General features: G+C 41.3%; 1 protein-coding gene across 1 annotated transcript in view; it reads left to right on the forward strand.

The window, feature by feature from the left end:
* The first annotated feature begins 3,814 nt into the window (after positions 1-3,814).
* The window catches only part of lancl2 (LanC lantibiotic synthetase component C-like 2 (bacterial)), a 40,545-nt gene continuing 29,519 nt past the window's right edge, over positions 3,815-14,840 (forward strand). Inside the window, exon 1 of the mRNA XM_078291483.1 lies at positions 3,815-3,979. Within this exon, the coding sequence (XP_078147609.1) occupies positions 3,815-3,979 (165 nt within the window). The remainder of the gene's footprint in view (positions 3,980-14,840) is intronic.

The raw sequence follows: 14,840 nt of genomic DNA on the forward strand, positions 1-14,840 counted from the left end.
TTGCAATAAAAAAAATATAATATGTAAGTGGCCATTAGTGGGTCTAAGCCAATGGGGCAAATGGTTTGACAGTGAGATATAAGCTTGATTCATCATTTTGGAAAAGTTCTACATCTCAGATATACAACATTTTGGTGAAAGTCCTGCAACTGCAGGTGAAATGATGCCTGACATATAGATGAGTTTCCAAGCAACGTCACATAAAGTATGCACGCGCATCTCAGGGGCAGAAAGGCTACCAGTAGCCACTCAGTTCACGTCAGTTAGTTAGTTATCTGAGTTCCCAGAAGCAATAGCAAAGATTTTAGTTTAGTAAGTGGCCATATATTTTAACATCATGCGTCGCAGTTGCTAGTCACAGTTGCACCCTAGACTGGTAAGAATAAAAGCAACCCCCAAAATCAACAGTTACAGTAGGGACCAGCTGCAGCCCCGGAGAAGCCCCTGGCTTGGCATAGCACACTCACCCAAACCCCTATCCCTAACTTCGCCTTGCCTAGCCAGGGGCTTCTCCGGGTCTGCAGCTGGGTGCTGTTGGAGTAGCAATCCAGCTAACTCAGTTAGCTAGCTTCATAGTAAACCCCCTGGTTGACACTTACCGGCCATACATGTAGAATTTGTTGTCAGGATGTCGCCTTTTTCAGTATGTACACCCATGCATCAGGGCTTTGCCTTCACACTTTGACGCTGGCTGGGTAAAACCTCTGCTCTTAACACACAAAACTCACCAGAGCTGTAATGTCTAATCTGTTGCACATGCCCACATACTACGCAATTTACAGGATCAAGAGATTTGTATGCTCGAAGGCTGTCTTTTGTATACGCTAGGCTTTTCAATCAGATACATATGTCTGGCAAATACAAGCCATTCATCAACTGGGATTGAATAAGGGTCCGGCAGTCATTCACCACTACTTAAAACAAATTTTTCTATATAATCTGCATGATCAGAGTCTGACAAACTAGCCAGGTACGCCATTGTTGTCTGTTTGTTGTTATCAGTGCGAAAATGACAGCCAAGTTGCTATAGCTCCGATAGCCACAGCGGCTTTTCTGCCCCTGAGCTGCACGCGCATCCTCGTCTGTAAACAGGAAACTCATCTATTGGCATTTGAAAAATTGACACTTTTTGGCCTCATGGTCAAGCTATAGCGTGCAATCAAATGTAGTCTGACACACTTTTAGGCCTTCACAAACATTTATATGAAGTTTGGTTGCGCAAACATTTGGTCATTAAGGAATTATGCATTCCCTCCTGTTTGCATGCAACTTTTTTTGTGCGTCAAGGCCAAATGGTTACAAATATAAAAATTCTGTGATAATAAAGATGATGGAGTTGAAATATGCTATTTGTAAAATTTGGCGGAGAACGAGGCAACTTTGTAGAACAAATTTAAAAAAAATAATGCAAGGGTGGCCTGATAGTGGCGCTATGGAGCACAACCAAATGTGGTCTGACACACTTCTGGGCCCATCACAAACATGTATGTGAAATTTGGTTGGTCTAGCATCAAGCGTTAAGGAATTATGCCTCACTTTCTGTTTGCACGTATTTGCTGTCAACTTCATTTGTGCACCATGGCCAAACAGTTTAACTTTTCAAAACTCTGGGTAATAGCTGTAATTAGGAAGTTCATATGCTGTGTGCAAAATTTTGTTGAGATTGGATCAACTTTGTCGGGGAAGTAGCGAAAAATAGTTTTTGCATAAAATTTGAAATGTTGGAAAACTATCAAGGCTGAAATGAAAACGTGGATTCGTCTTGAGCCAAGGAATCTGAGGGGAAAAAATTAATTCCACACCTACGGCTCAGTAATTATTGGCCAAAACGGAAAGTTGCTTGTTATAGTGCCACCATCTGGCCAATCGGTGTCATTTTTGTCGCCTGAGCATAAACAAAATACATTAAATACCAAATTTGATAAATTAAATAAATGTAATTAATAAAATTGCCTGAGTAGTGGGTGAGAAGAAGAAGTAGAAGAACAATCTGAACAAAAACACTAGGGATCAAGAACCCCTAAGAATCAACGCAGGGGGAGAAAGCGAAGGAAAGGGAGAAAGAGGAGAGAGGGATGAGAAGAGGAGAAAGTGGTGGTGGTAATGTGTGAGTGTGTGTGTGTTGGGGGTGGTAGTGGTTATGGATTTGTTTGCTGTGTTGCCTAATCCTTGCAGCACATGCAGCACACTAACACCATCTGTCACCATTCACATTTGGTGAAAGAGTCAGCTGGACTGCTGGGTACTGTACTGGTGGGTACTGGTGGGCAGCTTACTAGTGGGTACTGGGAGGAGTGGGGGTTGGGGCTGGGGAGTGTGTGTGTGTGTGTGTGTGGGGGGTGTGTGTGTGTGTGTGTGTGGGGGGGGGGGTAGCACACACCTCCCGCAGCCCTCATGTACCACAGAGCACACAGTCTCTGTCTGTCAAGCCGGAGCGGAGGGAGAGGATTTTTTTTTTCTGAATTGCCGAGCATGCAGCAGCAGTGGCACAGACTCTGAATGTGCGTGGAAAGAGGACGCAGAGGGAGAGAAAAGGGAGAGAGAGAGATGCTGTGATGATGATGCGTTGACACGGGGCTGCCCGTACCCGCCTGCCTGGGTCTGCGGCTTCCACTTTCCATTCACCGGGAGACAGAAAAGGCTGGACAATGGGATGCTGAGAGAGAACGGGAGGCTGAGGCTGCTGCAACGACGATCCACACACACACACACACACACACACAGCCTTTATTCACACATCTACCGGTGATCACATAGCCTATTGGTAAGTGTCCACCTGTCATTACCTGCATGCTTTTAGTTATTGTAGCCGCTAGTCCTATTAGGCTACTAATAATGATCCATCTCACAGTGTAGCAACAATTGTTTTACATCTCCATTCGGACATTTTTGATTGATCTGTATTTTAATTGTGCATACTTTACCTTAACAGTTTGTTCCAATATTGGCCATAAAGCGAGGTGTTTAAGATCCAACCATTTCTCATGGAAAATAGATTTGCATCTCTTTTATTATATTTCTATGAACTGACCCAGGGGCCTAGCTTATATATAAGCTTAGCCCACTCAAGGTGACATTCATTTGCTAAAGTTTTTCGTCAGGTGTTCCAACTTCATGCGTCAAACATACTGTATAATGCTCTGTGCTGCTTTTCATTTGTCAATGATTCTTAGTAAAGTTTCAGCTGGGCAAACTTTTCCTCTTATATTTCTCTACATTCGCTGTCAGTTGGACATCACAGTCTTTTTTTTCAAAATTTGAACCACAATCAGAATACAGGCAATATGCTTGTAACACCTGAGCATAAAAACAGTCAAATGAAGTAAAATAAAAATAGAAACAAAAAAATAAAACAAAAAATCTACATAGCCAGGGGCTAAACATATTCAAACACATTGATGATGTTGCACAATTTCAGGGCAGTTTTACTTTTTCTTTTTTGATTTTTGTTCAATAAAACGTGTTTGAAAGCAGCCAAGATTGGAGGGTCTTAAACAACCTGCATTTATCAATGTAATGTAACTGAAAATTTGTGATGTCAGCCAGAGATAGCCAAAATAATAGCCTACCGTTTTAATTTTCAGGTTGTAACTGGAAGTCATAGCCTATGTGTTATATTTGGTTTTAGCGTTTCCAATAACAGTTTTGTTTACACTTTTACTTTCAGTAAACTGTTCATGACACATATAGCCAAATTAGTTTTTGTGGAAAGATAGGCTGATGGACGTCATTGACTGAAACGCGCTTCCTTAATTCTACCTTAATGGCCTAAACAGCGCGCCTGCAGAAATACCCCTGCCGAGCCGCCGTAGCAATGGGAGATAACGTATCAAAACGACTGAAGTTGGTCTCGGCTACGGAAGCAGAGATGGAGGAGAGGTCTTTTCCCAACCCGTATCCCGACTGGGACCAAGGGGTCCTCACCGCCAACTCCGGAACAGAGGTGGATTATGACGAGCCGTTCGATGCAGATGGAAAGGTGAGCAATGTTGAGTTTGTAGGGGTGGGCCACTTGCAAGTCTTCAAACGTGGCTACCGTGCTACAAGTTAGAGCTAGCTTAGCCTCGATTCGCTCCGTTCTGTTACTGAAAGTACGTCACGCCGAACTCCATTTAAAAACCTGTCAATTTAATGTTGTCATGCTTATTGGCGAACGTACACACCCCCCAAGACGTGACTTAAGACCTTCTCTGGAGCAGCGGTAGCCATTGGTATATTCGGCAGGTATATAAACCACCAAGTAAAGTTTATTTCAGTAAAATGTTCACTTTAAGAATTGGTTCGTATGCAATTCCCATAATATTCTTCCACCAAAATACACCGCGAAGTAATGCTAAATTACCAGTAGACCCTACCGATTCGTCAAGGTGTTATGTCATTTTTGCGAGGTATATACATTTGCCGATAAACAAGGAAACATTAATGCCAGATTTGTCGATGGAGTTTGGTGTGACACTCCCCAGCTCCACTGCTGTCCATGAGTAGTTCCACTGGAGCAGTTGGAGGTACAGTGCCTTACTCAAGGAGACCTGAACGGTAGATGTTGAGGGAGGGGAGAGGGGTTACAGCCAGATACTTCTGCAGTGCACTGGAGGGAGTGTTTTTAGGATGTTTTGCTTGGAATAAATTACTGGTTTGATGGTACATAGGCCCAGCCAGAATCATTAGTCCTTCAGTTACTAGTGAATTTTAAACCATTTCAAGCCCATATGGCTGAAACCCTTTTGTTTTGTGCTGGTCTATTACAGGTTCAAGTCTGTAAGGCTGCTGGTTTCTTCTCCTGCTTCTTCTGTCATTTCTCAAATTGCCGTGAGATGGTACATGACAGAGCCATGAAATTTGGCAGAATGATAGATAATGTTGTGCAAAAGCTTGCCAATAAATATGACCCCAGTCAGCCTGATGGGGCGCTATAATTAAAGGTCCAAATTAGGGCTGCAGCTATCGATTATTTTAGTAATCGAGTATTCTACCGATTATTCCATCGATTAATCGAGTAATCGGATAAGAAATACTTTTGCTTTATTAAAGAGCAATAGTAAATATACAAAAGAGAAAAGCTGTCCGCACGAAGCTGTCCATACGACACTGTGATTTACTGAAAACGAGGTGAAATAATAATTATTATTGATATTTATTACTAGGCCTAAATATCATACAAGTTCATAAGACTGGCTAATGTACATTTATTTACTATGGTGAAGGGTTGCCCTACACCTACTGACCCTACTCACTGCAATCAAACTAAACTGAATATACCTGCTGTATTGGACTGGTGCATTTTAGGCTCCAATTGCTACTTACACCACCTGATATTTTGCTTTCTGGGGTATTTTATGCATCACTGTGAGGGGAGTAGGTGTGTGTGTGTGTGGGGGGGTGTGTGTGTGTGTGTGTGTATGTGTGTGACTATCATAATAATAACATGAATGAAGCTCAGGCTTTCACAAATTGACTGCAGCATTTTATTTTCTGTGGTTATTTTCTTGAGCAAAACTTAGCTAACTTAGGGACATCATAACTAGCCACCATATTGATTTACGTTCTTAACTAGCCATTACATATAGCCATAATTAATGTGCATTCTTTACTAGCCTTCATCTCATCCTGTTTTAATATTAAGTGCTGACTCCGCCCACCCGGGCCAGTTTCGGCATACGCCGGTAGCAATTACAAGTGGACCCTATCCTACAGTCCCTGCTGTCAGCGGAGGGAAGGAGCTACGCTGTGTGTGGGAAGCGTATTAACAGCATCCAGCATCCAGCATCAGCCGAACCAATTTATTGCCAAATGCTTTGGGATTCAACACATTAACATTGCTTCCCATGGTCAGAAAAAGTCGGCAGATTTGTCGCTAGTCGCTTTTGAGAAATAAAGTCGCCAGGGGGGTCTGAAAAGTTGCTAAGTCTAGCGACAAAGTCGCCAAGTTGGCAACACTGGATCCGAAACTTTGGACACTTTCTGTCGTTTTCTCTGGCCTGTCTCTTCTCTTCGCCCCTCGCTATTTTCTCTCTCTTTCTCCAGCGCGTTGTGCAACAGTAATAATCATCCGTGCGAAACACTGAGTGTGTATATAGTTATATGGATTAAACGAAGCTTCGATGCAAAGAATTTGCATCGATGATTTTTAGTAATCGAGTTACTCGAGTTTCTCGAGGAATCGTTTCAGCCCTAGTCCAAATTTGAAACCTGTGAAACTCTTTCACAGTCACATTCCAAAAGTCAGATTGACACAAAAGTTGCTACACTTATTTTCTCGTTTGCTCTACAAATTTTCCAATGGGGCCACTGAAGTCTGCTATGATGGATTTGTTGCTAATTTGCATTTGTTGAAAAACAGTTTTTCCCTAAGGCTTTTCAACATGAACTTGTTGCATTCAGCACGTCTAAGTGGAGAGAATGAAGAGCAAGAGACAGCGTTTTTCCAGTCAAGAAAAAGTGATTGCCCCTTACTCAAAATGCAACACGTCTTATGGCTGCATTACATTCTGGTCTCTTGAGGCTACTGTGGGTGGAGAAACTGGTATCTCCTTCTCTTCTACGATGGATTTCTCCCTGTATGATTGTTGAACGTCTCTTGGCGCAAAATGGAGACTCTAGAAAGAAGCCCTCGCTCTTTGATTCTGAGGGACTGACACCAAAACGTGACATTTACTGTTGATGTTTTAGATCGCTGAAAATATTTCTGCCATTAAACTCCATTGTAGCTGAGCTGGAAATATCTGGATGTGACGTCAGGTCAACTACATTTGGCTAGTTGACTACGGGAATAAGAAAAATACACCACTTTCTTTACCGCCACTCCCGATATTTTGCTCAGCCATGATCCTACACCAAGGTAACGAAGAGACATGCCTCCTTACCTGGCGGGACACAGGACGTTAAGAGGCAACCAATGGAAAATCAGTGTAACAATAGTTTATTTGAAAATGGAGATAATTTCTGATGACAAATGATGAATTATCAAATATTCGTTGCTGCCCTATACACCACCAAACAACAAAAGGTACATCACCAGTATCTGATTTGTAACAGTAGCTGTGTTTACATGGAACCTTTTATTCGACTAGTAATCAGAATAACAGCCCAATCAGAATAAAAATGACTCTTATAACCACCTCAATCAGAATAAACCAGCCCACTCCAAATTAAATTTCATTCCATTTGAGAGGAGTGGTATAAACCTTTCATAATCCGGTCAGTGGATAAAATTTTGTCATGTAAAGGCTCATTCCGATCACTTTCTTTGGTTGGAATAATTTTCGGGCTAATTTTCCATCAGAATGATTTAATTCAGAATGAAACACTATGGCTCCGGTAACTGCAGCTAGTGTTAAAGTGTTTTAGGTTGGATTTTTCCTTAGGTTTTTATAAACAGCTTTTTTCAACTCTGTCTCTCACTTGAATAAAAAGAGGAGTTTAGAAATGAGTCTGTAATTAGAACAGATCAGGGTCCAGGTTTGGCTTTTTCAGAAGTGCATGTGTAAAACTAGAAGGAACTCCAACTTGCTGTTACACCCAAAGACATCGTTCCTCTTAATGGATTTTTAAATTTAATAGATTTCTTGACCCTAAACATCCCCTCTGGATTCAATTATTTATCTCTAGTTGCATAATAACGGCTAAAAATTATATCACTTTTCAACCGTTATACTTGAGCATTCTCTTTCTCCTTCTCGGCTTTTCGGAATATTCCATTGTTATGCTTGACGGCAACTTTTTGTTTATCTCTGTTGAACAATCCTCTCTTTGACTTTGCCTCAGCCTTGTTCTGTGTTCCACCCTTTCTCTTCCCTCCATCTCTCCCTCCATCCCTGGGTGGCTGTAGCAGTGACTCAGAGCAGAGAGTACAGACTGATTCGGTCATAATCCTCCCTGTTTAAGGACAGAGGGCGGACTCGGGTCAGGGCCTTTGTGTTTTAGCCTTTAGGACAGTCTGTTCTGTTTGGAGCGGACTGGACCCAGAAAGGATTTTTTTTTAAGCTCTCATCATCTCATTATAGTTTGGGATTTTTCATTAGTTTTTGTTTTTATATAGCTTTCAATGTTCCATTTCAATTTCAGTTTGCTTTTAGATAGTTTTCAGAGGGCTTGGTAGTTTTAGTTTAATTTTTTTTTTTTTTTTTTTAACGTTTAGTTTTTATTTAGTATCAATTCTAATTTTGGTATTTTTGGTAGGGGTAGTATTTTTTTTTTTAAAGTATAGGCTAATGACAGAAGTTCAGAACAGGTATTTTGTATATGTTTACAACAAGTATTGCGTAACACATATGATACATCCTAAATTCTTTAAAAAAAAAATATTTATATGCATTTTTCAATTACCGTTATGTAAAAACAGGCAAAAATTATCCCCATAAAATTCTTCTTTTTTTTTTTACACATCCTAAACAAAAATACAAAAACTAAAAACATTTCATGTGTATTTACTAGGGGTGGGAATCACAGAGTAACTCACGATACGATACTATCACGATACGTTGCCCACGATAACGATGGTATCACGATACAGCGATTCTGCGATACTCGATACATTGCAAGACAATTCATCTATGATACATAACGATATCTGTGTAACTGAACGATATCTGTGTAACTGCTTACCAACTTGTTTTATGTAAACCTGGACACATTTCAATTCATCCTGAAATATGCATGTTCTTCTTCAGGAACAGCAACTGATCAGCATGCTCAGAGGTGAGTACACTCCTCTGAGTGGTGATTATGTCACCAGCAGTCGAAAAGATTCTTTCTGCAGATACACTAGTCCCCGGGACACACAGATACCTTTGTGCCAGCTTGGCAAGGAGTGGGTACCCTTGTGCCTGAGATTTCCACCAATCCAATGGGTCATCTGTCAGTGGTAGAGGTGGAGCATCTTGGTATTGTCTGATCTCCTTTTCAGCTATGGAAGCAGCCGACAACAAGGGAGCTCTGGTGCTCTTGAACGTCTGCCCGAGGAGGTCAGCAAGTGCAGATTTCCTCTTCTTTGGTGTGTGTGTGGAGTGGAAGGATCGTTCCCATTGTCACTGGTGTCAAGACATTCAGCAGCACTCTGCTCAGTGCTTCCTTCCTCGTCAGTAGTGCTCTCTTGAGAATTATTCTCCATTTCCAAGTTTGCATCCTGTAAGAAAATGAACAGTGGCACACCTTTTACACTATTATTTAAAAACATGTTCACATCAAGTCAACCATTTCTATTAATTTTAAATTTTCACGCAAGACTTTTTGCATATGGATTGGATATATGGATGGCATCTCTAGCAGTAGTCTGATGGTTTAAAGGCACAACTGAAACTAAGAATTCAGATGACCTACTACTGTTTACAAGATGTAATTACCTTCAGAGCAGCAGCCTTTGACACCACTTTGGCATACGTCTCCTGCATATCTTGTGGCGATAGGAAGAGCAGAGATTTAAACCTGGGGTCTAAGGCTGATGAGATGTACAGGTTGTTTTTCTCCTCTGTAGAGTCATATCTCTTTGATAGGTCTTGATGGATGGTGCTCTTTATCTCCCTGACAAGAGGGGAATCCTCAATGGTGCCGATTGTGTCACTCAAAAGTTGGGCATGAAGCGGAGCAATAACAGAAATTGTTGGGCTCTTCTCGCACATGATGTTTGTTGCCACCAGCATTGGCTTGAGGGCTTGCACAACCTCTTCGGCATTTGAGATGTCTGTCTCAGTCAGGGTGCAGATGTCAGAGACACTCTTTCTTACCTTTAATGAAAGAACAGGACAGAATGGAACATTCATTATAAACATTAATTTAATGTATATTTTGTGAATGATATAGCCTAAAATATTAATTCATGATTTTTAATTAAAGTGCTATGCTGCTCTGTTCTTGCATTAATTTAAAGCGTAGGCAAGTTGAATTTTAGTAATGACTAGGTTGTGAATTATATAAAATATAAATTATATAAAATTTATATAATTTAAAATTTTTATATAATTTATATTTTATATAATTCACAACCTAGTCATTACTAAAATTCAACTTGCCTAAGCTTTAATGCAAGAACAGAGCAGCATAGCACTTTAATTAAAAATCATGAATTAATATTTTAGGCTATATCATTCACAACCTCATTATTAAAATTGAATCTGTGATATACAAACAAATCAGATACATACATACAGATTTGAATACACTTTATCAGTAACAATGTAGAATAAACAACTTACCTCGGGACATAAAAGGGCAGCACAGACGGCAGGCTGCTGCTCGAGAAACCGGGAGAGCATCTCATAGGCGCTGTTCCATCGGACAACATCTGTTATGAGCTTGTGTTGTGGAAGGTCAAGCATCCTCTGGTTTCTCTTCAGTGCATCGGCGGCTGTGGTGCTTCTGTGGAAGAAGACGGAAATTCTCCGGACCCTCGCAAGCAGTCGAGCAGCGGCAGTCAGTTTCAGGGCACGCTGTGATGCGAGGTTCAGTATATACGCAAAACACCAAATGTGTTGATATCCAGTCAGCTCAACAGCTACAGTCATATTTGATGTGTTGTCAGTAGGGGTATCACGATTCTCCAAATCCACGATTAGATTTGACTTTCGATTTTAAGGTTTCGATTCGATTTTCGATTTAAACTTTTTTTTTTTCAGCACTGACGGCTATGCCATTGTTAGACTATCGAGTCTTGATTTGTAAAGATCAACGGATCATTGGTTTTATGCCCGACAACTGTCATTTACATTTTCAAATTCTTCTTTAAAAAGATGATATCAAGTGTGATATAACTGCCATATTTTTTTTTTGGAATGTACCACACTAAGGCCATATGGTCAAAGTTTTTCCATTTAAAAAAACACAACTTTCCCTTTAATTTGGTAGCCTACCAAATACATGGCAAGGCGATTCAGGGCGTCCTTACTTCAGTGTCAACATTCACAGTATGACAACAAAACAGATCCTTCCTATCTTGGCTAACGAAAAGCTTTCAAAATACATACAAAACCTCCAGCGCTTCAACCCACACAGTAATAAGATCAGACAATAATAGTCGCCAAACAAATATGGAAAAAGTCGCCAAACTTATATGGATAAAAGTCGCTGCAACCCGGCCAGTCCTCCTACCGACTCTTCGGCACACTGCCTCCCGGAAAACAGCGTCTGTCTCCAGCGGTGAGAGCAGGTAGGTCCCGCTGTTTAGTGAAGGTGATCTTGTGTCTTGTTTCATCGAGCAAGAACAAGCGATTTCGATCAAAAGACTTCAACTCACAATGTCTTCGTAACTTTCCACTACATACGGCGGGTCAGGTTCTGTCTCACAGCACAATCTGACAGCTTCCAGAAGGTTTTAAAAGCGTGACGCTTAGCCGGTGAAGGCATTTTTACCGGTGGAGGACGACTAAACCCAGGGAAAATCAAACGTCTCAGTGTCACCAGATATACAGTATTTTCCGGTTCCGGTTCATCGATGACAACTTGAAGTATATATAAAACAAAGCTGATAACTTGATTTTCAGTTTTTGGTACATTTTAAATGATTTAAAAATGACGGGAGCTCTTGGGCGCTATAGTGAAATATAGAACGGGCGCTCTCTAGCAGCTACGCTGTGTCGTCATTGAAATGTTTTTTTTCTTCAGAGGCGTGCAAGTAGGCAGGGGTGGAGAGAAAAAAACACTGGGAGAATCGCAAACCTGCTTGTGATTTCGAAGGTCGAAATCGAACGCTCATTTCGATCGATTTTCGATTTAGAATCGAAATCATGACACCCCTAGTTGTCAGTAACGACTACTGGGTCTTTTTCAGTAAGCTTCCATTCCTCTGTAGCCTTCTGTAACACTTCTGCCATATGAGCACCGGTGTGACTCTCGTGCATCACCCTAGTCTGAAGAACGTAAGATTGCATTTCCCACTCGTTGTCAATAAAATGAGCAGTGATGGTCACATAGGATTCGTGGCCCTTGAAGTCCACCCATCACAGGTGAGTGCAACTCTCTCAGCAGATTGAAGTGCATCCTCCACCTTTGCTCTCGTCTCTGCATACAACGCTGGAATAGCTTTTTCAGTGAAATATTTTCGACTCGGTATGTCATATCTTGGTTCCAGTGTTTGAAGCATTCAGCGAAAACCTTCATTTTCGACTACACTGTACAGGCGAAGGTCCTTGCAAATAAACCCAGCGATAGACTTAGTAATACTCGTAGCCCTCGGGGACGTAAATATACATATATATATATATATATATATATATAATATTGTATTCATTGCAGACTGACTTCCAGTTGTGGTAACGTTAGCTGTTTTCTCCACGACGAGATCAGGATGATGACGAACAAGGTGGCTATGCATGTTCGTTGTGTTGCCTGTGTACTTTACTTTCACGAGACAGTTCTTGCAGACCGCGTAGTTTTTATCGATTTTGTTTGTCCCATCATCAGTGTTGTAAAAGCCGAAGTAGGCCCAGACTTTCGACTTGAAAGATGACGGTGCCTCTCTGATTTGCTTTCCCCTGCTGTCCGCCATTTTCCCCTCTGTGAGTTACTCATCTTCTTCACCGCAAGTTAGTTAACTTCCGTTGACTTTACCCTCATTCATTTGATAAGCGCCACCACGAGGAGTCCTGAAATAGTGACTCTGGTAAGTCAAAATGGTAACAGGCTTAATGCGGGGGAATCCGTTAAGAGCGCCTGCATGTTTTAATAAAAATATCGTTATTTGGCGCCAGTGTATCGATAACGTATCGCAAGAGGAAGTATGACGACATATTCCAATATCGATATTTTGTCCCACCCCTAGTATTTCCATATTATTAGTTAGTTTTATAAGGAGACAAGATAGGCCTAGTTTTAGTTCTGTTCGTTTTGTCACAAAGTGGTCGTCTTTTTTTTAAAATTTCAGTTAACAATATTTTTTAACCTAGTTTTCATCTTAGTGGTAGTTTTAGTTTACTATAATTACCTTGGCTCTCACGCCAGTACTGAATGTTTGATTTGGAGAGGAGTGTAGACTCACTAGACTGTAGAACATGCATTTTTAATGGTGGCAGTGTTTTCTGAGGGAAAACGATACAAAATGGCCAGATCTTATTATCACCAGTGATGTAGTGGTAAAGAAATAGGAGGGTAAACTATGACCTATGAGAAGGCAACTACCAATATAAATAAAAATCAATTGTTTTCAGAATAGCATTAATTGTTTCCTTAAAATACACTATCATATGACTTAAGTCAGTTTTATACAGTTTTATACTATGAAATTGATGTCAGTCTAAACGGGTGGGTAAACTGATTTAGGTGGGTTTACCCTCCACTACATCTCTGATTATCATACATTGAGGAAAATGGCGAAGAAGATGCAGTCTGATACCGGCTGGAGAAAAACTCTCTCCACATGACTGGGTTTCAGCAGCAGCAGAGATTGGCCGGCGCTGACGAATCTCAGCCTATTCTCCAAGCTGCTCCACTTAATTTATCAGGTTGGTGGGTAGGAGTAAATTGGCCCTGAGCCCAACAAATACTCTACACCCGCCTTGTGCAGTCCCAGACTCCCAACTGTGTTTGTTTGAGGAGGAGGCTGGCGAGAGTTGCCGATACTCCTCGGCAGTGAAATCTCTCTTGGTGCGTTGAGTCAGGAAGCTTTCTAGGCCTACTGGTCATACAGTGCGCTCTATATAGGCTGAATGTGAAGGGAGCCTCTAGAGGATAAATTAACTCCACAGCCATGATCAAATACGGCTTTGAAGCCTAGTGGCGGCCGACCCTATTGGACAAATCTGTAAAGGGTAAATAGGGCCTTGGGCCTTGTGAAAATAACCTAATTAACACAGTGCATTTCATGAAATGAATCACAATGATGAAGGGCTTGGGTTGTAACTTACTGGCCTATATCTGAATAATTATTAGGCTTTCCAGTCCTGGTACAGTCAGAGTGGCAACTCTTGATGACTTCCTGGAATAAGACAGGAAGCACATTGACTCACTCAACCCATTTTGAATAAAACGTTTTTTTGCCCATTGGATCAAGTCGTTGGTAGCAGTATAGTGCTAGCTGTAGACGACAGTAGTGTAACATCTGTACAGGTGACATTAACAGTCTGGTATCTCTGTCTGGGAATCAGTCTGGCTGACTGCTGCTTCTCCACATTGTACGCTTATTGGTGTTTCTCCATTTGCTGCTTCTGTGGAGTGTCGCTATGGAGGCTCTGGTGTGTTGCTCTGACCACAAGGCTACTGCTGCCCCTGAACACCAAAATCTGAGAGTCTGAAAGACCCAAGTCCAAGGTTTCAGGGCTTACAATGGCACTGCCCAAGCTCTTTTTTTCCCCCTCTCTGACAGCTCATATCTCTTTGGTAAAGTGAAATTTGCTGCAATTTCATTGTATCATAGCATCAGTTAAAGGATAAGTTCAGTGATTTTGGATCTATATATAATTTGTCTCATACATACTGTACCTATAGCCTAATACTTGGACCCACAGACAATATTGGCTCCCTAGTCAGCTGTCGGTTGAAATGGCGAGCTCCCATTGCTAGCCTTGCGTTGCTAACAAGCAGTCCAAACAGAGTATGTCAAAATGCAAGGTTTTTTGGGTATAAGGAGATGCATGCTGACACATCTGATAGCCAGCAGTTCCTCATGTTTGGAAAGTGAAGCGAGAGCAAGCTGCAGTCTGGACTGATGGTCATATTCGGCTATTTCTTCATGTGTTCTTAACTGCTATGAGCACCAGAGAAAGGAAATTGCAGAAAAGAGCACAGACAAGTCCATCATGCCGAGCTAAAGTTACAGGGACTGGAATCAGATTTTGACTCCCCCTCACCAACACTAACATCTCCATCCTGGCGGGATGACAAGTTACCAAAAGTCTGTCCAATAAACAGGCTAT

This window comes from Centroberyx gerrardi, chromosome 22 (assembly GCF_048128805.1).
Source record: "Centroberyx gerrardi isolate f3 chromosome 22, fCenGer3.hap1.cur.20231027, whole genome shotgun sequence".
Classification (NCBI taxonomy): domain Eukaryota; kingdom Metazoa; phylum Chordata; class Actinopteri; order Beryciformes; family Berycidae; genus Centroberyx; species Centroberyx gerrardi.